At 41.8% G+C, this 12,538-nt stretch overlaps 1 protein-coding gene across 2 annotated transcripts in view; it reads left to right on the top strand.

Annotated features, from left to right (window-relative positions):
• ttc27 (tetratricopeptide repeat domain 27) overlaps nucleotides 1-12,538 on the top strand; it is a 71,624-nt gene that overhangs the window by 13,022 nt on the left and 46,064 nt on the right. For both annotated transcript variants that reach the window (XM_030442148.1, XM_030442147.1), the window contains 4 exons: nucleotides 2,351-2,490; nucleotides 3,016-3,128; nucleotides 5,435-5,501; nucleotides 11,096-11,209. In XM_030442148.1, coding sequence (XP_030298008.1) covers nucleotides 2,351-2,490; nucleotides 3,016-3,128; nucleotides 5,435-5,501; nucleotides 11,096-11,209 — 434 coding nt within the window. The remainder of the gene's footprint in view (nucleotides 1-2,350; nucleotides 2,491-3,015; nucleotides 3,129-5,434; nucleotides 5,502-11,095; nucleotides 11,210-12,538) is intronic.

Below are 12,538 nucleotides of genomic sequence, written 5' to 3'. Positions count from 1 at the left end.
CAGTCAGGAGAGCTGACGATCGCGGTGATTTATTTTCATCACAAACACTCGGTGAGTTAAAGTGTTTTGCTGGTGGAAGACGCTGTTTTTTGAGCAGAGAAGTCAGGCGGAGGACGAACGCTTCTCCACGTACAGCTGTGGTATTTGTTTTCATCATATAAGTTGCCAACGACAGTTACAGTTTGTACGTTACTTTGTTTGGTCATGTAACCTTGCTTTGTGGGAAATATCTCTTTATTATGTTGAGTCAGTTATCAGACTGTACGATGGACACGCCCTCGCTCCACGCCCCCGGCTTATCCATTCACACTGGTTCGGTTCACCAATAACGCAGCCCTGATACTACCTCCAGAGGCTGATCAGCGGCGGAACGAAATTTCATCACTCGCCACATCTGAAACTTTCACACAGAGGAGGGTCCGGAGAATTGACGCAGGATCCATGCATGCAAACGGCAGTGTGAAAGAGGCTAGTGCATAAGTCCGAGCGCCCACCCTGCTTCCTCTGGTTTAGGACAGGACATGAATAGCCTTTGAATCAGATACAGCCACCAGCCACGCCCATTAACGACAGCTCTCCTCTAAATCATCTGGTAGGGTGCTAGATTGGATTTTAGGGGTCTTGAGTAAGACCCTAAGGAACTGTTACAATTTGTTAGGCTAACCTTTATTAAGCTGACAATATTTTGCACACTTATCACCTACTTCTTCCTCCCAGTAAAGAATCATAGAATCAATATCCACAACTTCTACTTTAACTGTAATGTGTTGGTTTTATTGCATAAACTTTAGCAAGGGCAAAGCTAAAGGAATAATCTCAAAGAGCCCAGGCTGGTTAAAATGCTTGAGACGGTCAAGTCCTCCTGCTGAAAGTCCAAGTCCTTAAGGCAATTGGCAACCCCTTGAAGTCCAAACTCCATGCCAGCAGAGCAAACGAAAGAACTCCAATGTCCAAATTATAATCCACAGTTTGTTGGTAAAATGGTTAATCTGTTGCTACTCAAGGTAACAATTCATTTCATTTGGTTGCTTGTTGCTACTTCTGGGGTGGTGAAGTCAGCCAAGGTGACTAACCTTAACGTGAATAAAACTCTAAAACATTACCTTTTCTTAAACATGATAAATATAAACGTGCCTGAGTCATGTCAGATAGATTTTCATCAGAATTGGTGTATTTTTCATGGTGTATTTATCACAAGCAAGGCAAGTTTGGTCACTGCATCATTTGTGTTTATTCACCTTTACTCACTCATGTAGTGTTTTTCCAACCCAAACAGCAAGATAACCGTACTGTACATTAGCCATAAGCTAATGTTCGCTAGCAACAGCACACAGAGGGTGTGTATGTCTGTGTTTAAATTCAGGTTAACTCTCAGTGAATTTAGAACTCACCTGAGACGTTTTCATATAACACATATCCCTTCCAACTCCAGTCTGCGGTCAGCATTACAGAACATAATCACTCGACGATGGAGGTCACCTCCACGGGTCACTGCTGCAGTCAGGTTGACGACAGTCAAGACATATCCAATTTACAATCCCAAAAGTTATCTCTGAGCTCTCCTCCCATGGATAAACTGCTCTTGATCAGAGCAGAATCCAATGTGACTCTGGGTGTTTGTCACCTCTGCCCCCAACTTGCTATTTAGATCTGAGCCGCTGAGTAGTGGCTCTGGCTCCCCTGCTCTGCCTTGACCTCCCAAAACAACACTTGGCAAACATCTTTTGTTTTTGAGTCAGTGCCCCCCAACCACAGAAGTTATATATAGCATGTTGATAAGTGGAATCAACATTGCATAAAAGACCATGCTGATATTCAAATGGCAGTTGTGTGCTTGAACTACACATCTGTAAATATCGTTAGAGTGCAAGACACAAAAATATTTTTACTCTTCTTAATTGTGCATTCTGTGGGGAAGTGATATTAATTTGAGAGTTTGAATTAAGTTAGACTTGTTAATCATTCCTCATTGTGCTGGCCAATAAGAGTGTTCAGGATTACATTGACAAAAAGGACTGGATTAGTTATTTTCTATGTCAAACAGTGCACAGACATTTTTTTTCTTGGTTAGTGTCACACTGTCAAAGGCACTTGATGGCAACAGTCAGAAACATTGATAAAGAATCCTTCATGTTCATGTCAGGCGTCATTCCATTGTTTTGGCAGTGTCACGTGAGTCTTATGCACACGTTTCCAATCAAGGGGTAGCATATAATTTAGTGCCTAATTGAAAATGCAGACAGACATAAAATGAGGCTGTCATATCTGACAGTGCTTTTCATAAGCCCATATTGACCAATTCATGGTGATACCTTGATTTAACATGACTGATGGTATTTTGTCAATCAAGGTGCTCTTGGCAAACGGACCCGTTTCCAGCACAAGTATTTGGCTCAGCTCATTCTCGAGGTCAAGAAAAGGCAGGACCAGCCCGGTCAGACCGATGATCTGGCCAGTCCCACCCCCACACCTCTGGCCAGCCTGCCCAAGGTATGAACTTCTGTTGTTTTTTTGTTTTTTTTAAATCACTTTATAGTTAAGTTGACTGAACTGACTGGGGGATGGAGCAAGAGGGAGAGAGAGGGGGAGAGGTTAAGGGGGTAGCTGTGGAACGACCATAATCTAAAAACAATAAATGAAATAAAATAAAAATAACGATGATAATGGTACTGATGATAAGGTTGAAGCAGGAACAATTTTCCTGGAGAGAAGTGGCTTCTTCACCTTCACTTACTTAGGACCTGGTGGCTGCCTGCAGTTGGCTTCACTTTGTCCAGCTTATCATTGAAGGTTGACTAAAGTGAACTTTCCACTAACAGCATTTTCACAAATTACTTACTAAGGAGGAGCATGCATAAGGGTTTCAACAGTGTATATCTAACAGTTGGAGTTTTCCTTTTAAAGGTTTTGGCTGCAAGGAACTTCTCAAAAAAGTTTAATATTGTATCCAAAAAAATAAGCAGTCTTATTTTGCGGATCATAGAAGTTTCATATGCCATGTGTAATTCCATGCAGGACTGCAGTTTGGGTGATGACACTGTGCTGGATAAGATCAATTTAGCGGAGCCAGATCAGCATGAGCTGCCTGACCTCAGCGCCGAGGAGCAGGCCGTCATCCTGGGCATCTGGTGAGTCTTCTAGGTCAGCGTTCAGTTCTGATTCAGGAAGATCTGGGACCCCTAGTCCAAAGTCAGAATTCACAGATACGTGCCAAATTGGGTAAGGAGGGATAAAGCCCTATTTGCAGATGATGTATTACTATTTATACTATTCAACTCCCTGTACTTTTTTGTAGTCTGCATATATACTGTATTGCCCATTCTATGGGAACAATGTTAATTAAAAGTAGATCAAGGCAATGGTGATATCTACAACCTGATTGGGTCAACTTAAGGATATTTCAGTGTTCTTGGTAAGGTTTTAGATATCTTGAATCACATTTACATCCAGCTCTACACAGCTTTTTAAATCAAATTGTAGTAAGATGAACAACAAATCAAAGAATGCTTAACAAGATGGAATGTCCCTCCTATTTGTCTATGTGGGAGAGTGGAACCCCAAACCATGTCTTCCATATAGCCATCTAATTGCGCTCTATTTTTTTCATCAAGCATTATGCATGTTAGAGCAGCTACTACTTCTAAACAAACGAATAGGGAATAAATACAGTATGAATAATTATGACTGTGCAATGAATAGGCCTACACACACAACAATTACAGATACAAATAAATAATGAATACATGTGGTCATCAACTAGGTTAATACAACCATGGGTGAATACAAATAAATGCAATAAAAAAACCAAGAATGGTTTAATGAATTTGTGAATGAAGCGACAATGAAAACTTCCACTGGGAAAGGTGAAATGAGAGAGAGAAATGTTTGAAGTAATTAGATATAACAGTGTTGATGGAATATCGTATGTTTGATAGTGGCCTAACACTTCTTTATTGCTATCAATAATCTAGCACAAAGTTCACTAATAGGCGGACCATGGGTCTGGACCCACTCTGTCCTTTACGGAATTATTCGATTCGACGAAGCATTTCTGTGCAAACTGGAGCTGTTTTTCTACAGCGCTGGTTTAGCAGCAGAAGAATAGACAGACTCTTGCATGTTCATTCTTCACATGAGCAGCTCAATATAATAATGGTATATAATAATACAAATTGTCATTATTTTTTTTTTTGTATATTTTTTTTTTGGCCTTTTATGGCTTTATTGATAGGTCAGCTGAAGATATGACAGGAAACAGGGAGAGAGAGGGGGAGTGACACGCAGCAAAGGGACATCAAAGTACTCTAGTACATTTTGACAGTATACATCTGAAGTATGTAGTAAGCATGTAGCCTACTGAAAACCAAAAGAGGAAGAGTTGCACCTATCATAGTACTGGATTTATTCCCGGTGTTTTCACCCCCCAAAAAAACACTGATGGTGTTCACAGTCTGTCAGCTAAACAGATACTTTACTCATCAAATAAAAGAGAAATATCCCACACTTCAATCCACAAAGCAGTAAGGTGGTAATGTAATGTGTTAACTGGTAGTGTTTTTGGCAACTTATAAGAGGAAAAAATGACTGCATCTATACGTGGAAAAGCCTCTGTCACATTTCTGCCCCAGCAGCACAGCGAGAGGGCTCCTGCAGTAGAATGCTGGTGGTTATGTGAGGCAATTTAGAGCTAAAAAATGTATCTCATCATTTCTTTGTATCCTTCCATTATTGTGTTGTTGTAATTTACTGTCTCTGACAACTTATATTGAAAAAATCACAGCGACTGTCAGCCCTCCCAACCGAGACTTCAGTGAACTTTCCCGCACTTCTAAAAAAAAAAAAACTACACAGATCTCAATGTCCTGTTTTGGTTCCCCAGCGCTGGCGTGCTGTGTGAACTAACACACTGGAGCGGCTTTACGCTGAAGCTGCTTGGTTGCATGTGAACGTGGAAAAATGGCGATCCTTCACTGCATATCTGTGTGAAAAGTGCTTACAATGCAATACATGTTGTGGACAAGAGGAAAAATCCCAGTTGCTTTGGTATTTCCACCCACAGGCTGGACATTAACGCCTACCCACTTGCAAGATAACTCTGTGTGTTGGGAAATGGAATACTTTAAGCAGCTTTCTGATTTCTGATCTAACACCACCAATTTTTATTATTTAAATACCTGCAAAACAACATTCCCAACTACAGCAGCAGAACTGTAGTTTGTGTTAAGTGGCAACTAGTAAATATTAGCAATACAATAAACCAATGCTGAACATGCAAAAAACTATGCCTGCTAACATGTTAGTATTAGCATTCTGAGCATGTTAGCATTTACCTTAAAACACAACTATGCCTAAGTACAGCCTTACAGAGCTGCTAGTTTAGCTTCAGACTGTTTCATACTTTATATATTGTTTACCACAAACCGTTGTCTTGCAGTGTTGACTTCCAGAAGAATAACCCTGTCCACAAACTGACGGAAGAGGAACTCCTGGCATTCACCTCCGTAAGTCAATGTTTATAGTTTCTGTGATTCATTAATATTGCAGTTACAAATGCTCAGGTTGTTTTCTATATTATACCCAGCGTTCATATATTTAGTTGTCTGGTTATATGTCTATTGTTTTGTCTGTTGATGTGTATGTTGGTGACCTTTGTGTCATATTTCACTACAATTACTGATACAGTCATATGGGATTTGCCTCAGAATCATGGTCATAATTGGGTAATTTAGGGTGCGGCCGCAGTGAGTGACAGCTAGCCATGAACAAAGCCCTTGAGCTGTCTGCTTGGCTTCATCTCCGCTATTTAAGGTTACTCTTCTTGTTTTTCGGCAGTGTTTGTGGTGTTGGTGCCTTTTGGATAAGTGTAATGCAATTATTGGACAAATAATATGGTTGTACAGTTAGTTGTGCTAAAAGATGAGAACTGATAGACGGACACTGGTGTTTGTATTAACACGACATTGTTGGTGTTAACCGGCAGACAGCTGCTGGAGCTGGTGAGCTCTGGAGATGACCGTCGTGGGCAGAACCCTGAGTTCTGGAGGAATAAACACTCACAGTCGAGGAGAGCACAGAGTTTGTTTGAAACTTTTGTGATCAAAAAGTGGATATATCCTCTTCACCACTGCAGCAGTGAGTGTGGAGCTGCCTCTGTACTGCACTGTAATTCTGTATTTGACTGCTGAATGGAGGGAAATGTACTTTACTTTATGAATGTACAGAGAGGAGATAAGGTAAAGGAGGGATTTAATCATCGATTAACCACTAGCAAAGCAAGTTTGACTGCAGGATGATTTGTGTTTATTCGCCTCACTCACAAACAGAAGAATAAGAATCTTTATTTGATAACATATCATATCATGTGCAATATAATGTCTCGAGGAGACAGTGGTCGTGGGTTAGCCCATACACTGGGGGATCAACACTAGATCTTAGCCAGTGCCTCTGGTCAGGGGCACTGGCTGGAGAATCAACACATTTGGTCATGTTTTTGGGTTGGGGTTGGTTTGTTTGTTTTCATAAATCAAAATTTCAAAAAGATCAGAGCAGAATCTGATGTGACTGATTATTCCTCTCACCACCTCTGAACAACTGAGCAGCTCCTTCAACAAAACAAATGCCAGCAAATGTCTTCTTTTGATAGGGAGATCTGTAACAGCGGAAATGACATATTATACGTTTACGGTGGCAAACTATACATTCCTTAACTTGGCAACAGTGAGTCAACTTAACTTGCTTCTCGAAATTGTCCTGGTGGAGTGGTCTGCTCCGGCTGCACAGGGCCATTCTTAAAACTCTCCAGGTGGCTCATAATGGAGTTTAAGACATTTTTCGCAAAAAGTTTGATTGTAGCCATCATCCATCTATTCAGCAGTGAGATGAGTTTTGAACAATGAGCTGGAAATGTATTCCATTACTTTTTTTACTGCATGAGGCTGCATGCAGCTGCTGGCTTTGTGAGCAGGCATCTTCCCAGCCTACATGTAGATCCAGGAATCTGCAGGCTGGTTAGATGGTTGTCACATGTCTGGTTGTCTTCATCGATCTGTGACTTCTGTTGCCTTCCCGGAGGATCATCTGGAGGTAGTGCTAATGCTGTGCCCACATATAGCGGCAGCACATAGATAGAGATAAAGCTTGTATTGTATTGTAAAGCCTAGTTACAATTTAAAGTCATGGTCAGCTATGGGCTGGGAGCAACAGCATGTGTGCGTGTGATTACGCGTAAATAAAATTACACAACAAAGTGCATAAACACCCAAAGTGTGTTCCTTTCTGCTCTGTAACTTACTAAGGTAACATGCAGTCTCCAGCAGTTGTCCACTCACCGTCCACGCAGCTGCAGTTCAGCCACTTTACCAGCCAACTTGAATACAGCTGTCCATCTCCCTCTTCTTCCGTCTTATCATAATTCCTTTTTTCTTTACAAAGTAGCTCTCTGAAGACGTTTGTTTTCCACTAATCTCAGCTAGCTTCAGGGCTTATTTTTTAGGGTATACCATGACTGAAACAGGTACATGTCAAGCGCGCCAAGAAGAACAGATGGATGTTGTTAAAAGAGAATCAGTTTTTTCAAAATAAAACAAATTTCCGGTTGATGTGCATATTGGTGACCTTTGTCACGATCCATAACCACACAAGGGTTCTGCTTTGATTTGTAGATTGTAATTCCATGGATTCAACGGCAGAACTGACTTTGAATCTTTCTAGTTTGTGGTTGTTGAAAATTCTGGCTCATCCACTCACTGTTATGTAGAGTTATATCGTCCGTGTGGTAGGAGATGTTATAACATCCCATAATCAGAATGAAGGAGAGGCCAGAGAATAGACCCTTGAGGAACTCAGGTGTGATTTTTGTTCGTCTAAATTCATTCATGATTACCAAATGAGACAATGAAGTCCTCATCTAAACTTTGATTTGAACCAATTCAGTATTGTGCCAGAAAGTCCCACCCACATTTCTAGTCTGTCAATGAGTATGTTGCAGTCAACTTTGTTGAACGCAGGATGGAGATCCTGTAATACCAAACAGTGACATTTTTGATGAATCACTGCTCAGATGAATATTATTTAAAACTTTTATTTGTGCAGCCTCAACGTTGAAGTTGCATCGAAATCCAGACTTAAAAGGATTATATAAAATATTTTTTTGCCAAAAAAGCATTGAGTTGCTGAAAAACATAATCTTTATTAGAAAAGGTATGTCTGATATGTGCCTGTAAGCAGTGGCGTGCGCAGACTTTTTGAAGGGCAGGGGCGAAAAAAAGGGCACTTGAGCACGCGTTTTGGCTCCCAAGAGGACAATTTAGCATGCGTTTTGGCTCCCAAGAGGGTGCTTAGGCGTGTGTTTTGGCTCCCAAGAGGGCACTTTAGCGCATGTTTTGGTGCCCAAGAGGGCAGTTAATCATGTTTTAACCAGCCAAGGGGGCAGTTTAGTGTGTTTTGCCAACCAAGAGGGCACCTTGGCACGCTTTTTTGGCTCTCAGGAGGGCACTTTAGCACACGTTTTTCAACAATTGGGCCACTGCCCCCCCCCCCCTTGTGCACATCACTGCCTGTAGGTAATTACTGAGGCATGCAGAATAAAAGAGGCTTAATAACTGCAGTCTAGGGATAAAATTGATCCAAATGAATAAGAGTTGTCTTACGTGTAGATAGAGTTGACACAGCCATTTTTCCCGATATAGAGTTACTGACAGTGTTGTGGGTAACGCGTTACTTTGTAACAAAGTAACGCGTTACAGTACTCTATTTACTTTTTTCGTGTAACGTGTAACATAACGCGTTAGTTTCGTGCGTCAAGCAATCAGTAACTTTGTTATTTTTTTAAAAAAGTAATCCGTTATTTTAAGAATTTCTCCGGATAAGGAAAGGAAAATCCCGACTGCAGCCTGCTTTTTGTCAGACAGTACTGTGCCACCTGCGGATGTGTCAGCGGAGGCGCAGCGCTGTGATGCGTCTGTGCCCTGCTGCTGACCTACGTTACCTGTGTGTGTGTGTGTGTGTGTGTGTGTGTGTTTTCGAACCCCCGGCAAGATGGCAGAGAGGACAGCTTTTGCATCGTGGAAGTACGCACATTATCAATTTCAATTCGCCAGCAAAAAGGACAAGAACAACATAACGGTAAAATGCACACTCTGCGTTGGTGCAAAGCTTCTGTCGACCGCAAAAAATTCCACTTCAAATTGAAAAAAACAACAAAAAAGGCTAGATGACTGACGTTATTCATCATTGTCACGTCTTCTCGGTGCATTTAAAGGAGGCTGTGTGTGTGTCAGTTAAGTTGCAGCATGTGCGAGGCGCTGCAAACGGCTTTTAATTTTTGGTAACGCATGAGTACTCTCACGCATGAGTACTCTAACGCTGTAACGTAACTGATTACTTTTAATTGATGGTAACGTTGTAACCTAATTAACTACTTTCCAAAGTAACTATACCCAACACTGGTTACTGACTGGCTTATCTTCAGAATTTTATAACCACAGATTTAGTTTTGTTGCTTAAAAGAGCCATGAAGTTTGCTACAGTGGCATTAGTACGTGCATGGAAAAATGGCTGTCATGAGATCTGTCAACGTTATCGACCATGTCTTACATTTCTATTGAGGAAAGGTTATTTTGTGGTAATTATCTTTGTTTTATCAACCAGCTGTACCCACAAACTTTTCTGTGTAAAAGATATTTTAAAAAGATGTGTTTTTTTACTGGCTGTATTATGTTCAGTAGTTTTATTTCATATGTGTACTGTGTTGACTCAGATGTTTTCTGTCATTGAGAAAATGTGCATACGAGAGGATGTGATCATATTCAATGTGTCCAGCCCGAAGCATTTGGTTTTCCTAAATAAGATTTTGTTTTTGGCCTCAAAATCCTCTTAGTGCAACCACCAAACCACGTACACTGCTCATAAAACACTCACACATACACAAAAGAAATGGACTAATTAATTTACACCTAATAACGCTGTAGATCGTCCTATTACAACAGAGGTTTCACCAAAATATTTAGCTAGCTATGTCAATGTCATCGTCGTAGCTAGCTATGACATAGCTTATGCCAGTCCATACCGTAACCCGACCTCCACCATGGGGCACCCTGCCCACAGCATTTGGCCAACTGCAGTCAGGTCCAGACCCTGCTGAGGACATCGAGCACACAGATGAGCTTCCCTGAGACTCTTTCTGACAGTTCTGTACAGAAATTCCCTGGTTTTGAAGAGCAACTGCTGCATCAGCTGTCCAAGTGGCTGGTCTCAGATTGTCATGCAGGTAAGCAGGTCAGGTGTGGAGGCCCTGGTCTTGCGAGGCTACACGTGGTCTGCAATTAGATGCACATCAATATTCTCAGAAAGGATATGGTAGCAAAATGAACAATCCCTTCAGGGGCAACAGCTTTAGTGGACATTCCTGAATTCACGGCTAAGGCAAAGTGGTCGGGGCAAAGGGTGTAATGGGATTGAGCCTTTGTTTCTGTGGATTTGGCCAGGCAAAAATGTAGAAGAAGAATCTGTAGTTAATACAACAGCCCTAAAATCCACCAGACAATGTGTTTTTTGTCATCTGAAGGGTTTGGGGGAAAGAGTCGGGGGGCCCTGGGTTCAGGCAAGATTTAGAGATTCATTTTTAATTTTGTGACACAGCTCTGTTTTAATTTAATTTAAAAAGTCAATAGCCCTGTATTACTCTAGATTTTAAACAACCTATAACATGAGGGTTATAACCCTAACTCTTGAATTTCACCAGATCTGTCAGCCAGCTATTAGGTCAACAAAACAACGCACATGCAATAATATGATCCTTTGTGTTGTTAAAGAATAATAGATCTTACTTACTAATAGAGAGCATCCACCTAGATATCCAGAGAAAATGTCTAATGCCCTATTTGTCAATGATAAAGAAAGTGAGAATACATTTCTGGATCTGTTCCTTTGTTTGGATCCAGACCAAAAGTTAATGGAGTCTTTTCTGGGCTGAGAGCCATCCTCCATCCAAGTTTCAAACCATTTTGACAAACCAACCAACCAATCAACCAACCAACAAACAGACACGGGTCAAAAAGATTATCATCTCGTTTTTCTCTCCCGTGTCTTTCTGCAGTGTATTCTGTCTCAGCCTAAGTTCTGGGGTGTACACGTCACAGCACTTTGCCTCAGGACCAAACTGGAAAAAGGCAGCTCACGATGTATTGAGAGAGCCATGATGCAAACTCAGGTAAGGAGTTATGGTGGGTAAACTGTATGTATATGTATGTATGTAAGTATGTGTTATTTAAAAAAGATGCAAACATAGTCAGAAGTTTACATTCATATAGTAACTTGAATGAGTAACTATCAGCGCAAGTGTTTTTGCTAGTTTTAGACATACAGTCTCAAAATGAGGCGTGAGACTTCCGGTGATGCAAGCAGGTGGGTAGTCACGTTTTGCTGGAGCTCCGGCACACCCGTTTATTTCTCAATATTGCCACTCATTTTTCACAACCTCACTAAGTCCATACGGAGTATTGACTCCGTGTAATGTCTCTGGAGCACTTTTGGGGCAACTCGACCGGCAAAATGCCCCCGAAACAGGCTAAGAAGTCCGCCGCGGAGAAGTCGCTGCCTTGCCAAGATGGCGACAACGCAGGCGATGCACCTGAAATGGACCCGGTGATTGCAAAGGTTATGGAGGTAATGACGGCTAACATCACCAGTCTGATTGATGACAAGCTGGACCGTATGCTGCACAGTATCAATAATAACATATCGCAGCATCTTAACGAGATTGGTGTCCGGTTCGACGAAGCTGAGAGGAGGATATCAGCGGTGGAAGATACTGCGGTCAAAACAGAGAAGAAGGTTGCTAGCTTAACGAAGTCAGTTACGGAGCTAGCAGAGCGTCTTCAGGACCAGGAAAATCGTGGCCGCCGAAAGAATCTGAGGATCCTGGGACTTGGAGTGGAGGGGAGCGACGCGGTGAAGTTTATGGAGCAGTGGATCCCCCGTATCCTGGACATCGAGGCCAAAGCAGGTTGGATAAAACTGGAGCGGGCTCACCATATACCCAGGCCCACCGCATACCAGGGCCCACCGCATCGAAGCTGCCCCGTGCATGATCGTCAGGTTCCACAACTTTTCCGACCGCCAGAGAGTTATGAAGGCTGCACGACGTAAAAAAGAGGTTCTCTTCGAGGGAGTCAAAATATATTTTTTTCAAGACTTTGCAGCAGAGACTCTGAAACGGAGACGGGAACTCTTGGCTGTTAAAAGGGAGCTGCAGAACATCCCCGGGGCTCGCTACGCCATGCCGCAGGAGACTCTCGTGTGACATCAACGTCTGAACTGGCTGACGTCTCCAGTGCAAGTCGTCGTTGATAAGTACGTCACCTCACCTACGCCGTCATAGGTCTACTTTATTTTGTCTATTGCATGTTTCCACCTGATTCTTTTATATTATATACTTATTAATGGTACACAAATAAAATATAATAAAATATACCGGACTGGAAAAAAAAAAAAAAGGAAACACAGCAGGACTCGAACTCGTGCCGCTCCAGTAAAAATT

Source organism: Sparus aurata, chromosome 15, assembly GCF_900880675.1.
Source record: "Sparus aurata chromosome 15, fSpaAur1.1, whole genome shotgun sequence".
Classification (NCBI taxonomy): Eukaryota; Metazoa; Chordata; class Actinopteri; order Spariformes; family Sparidae; genus Sparus; species Sparus aurata.
This window is presented reverse-complemented; position numbering and strand designations above follow the sequence as displayed.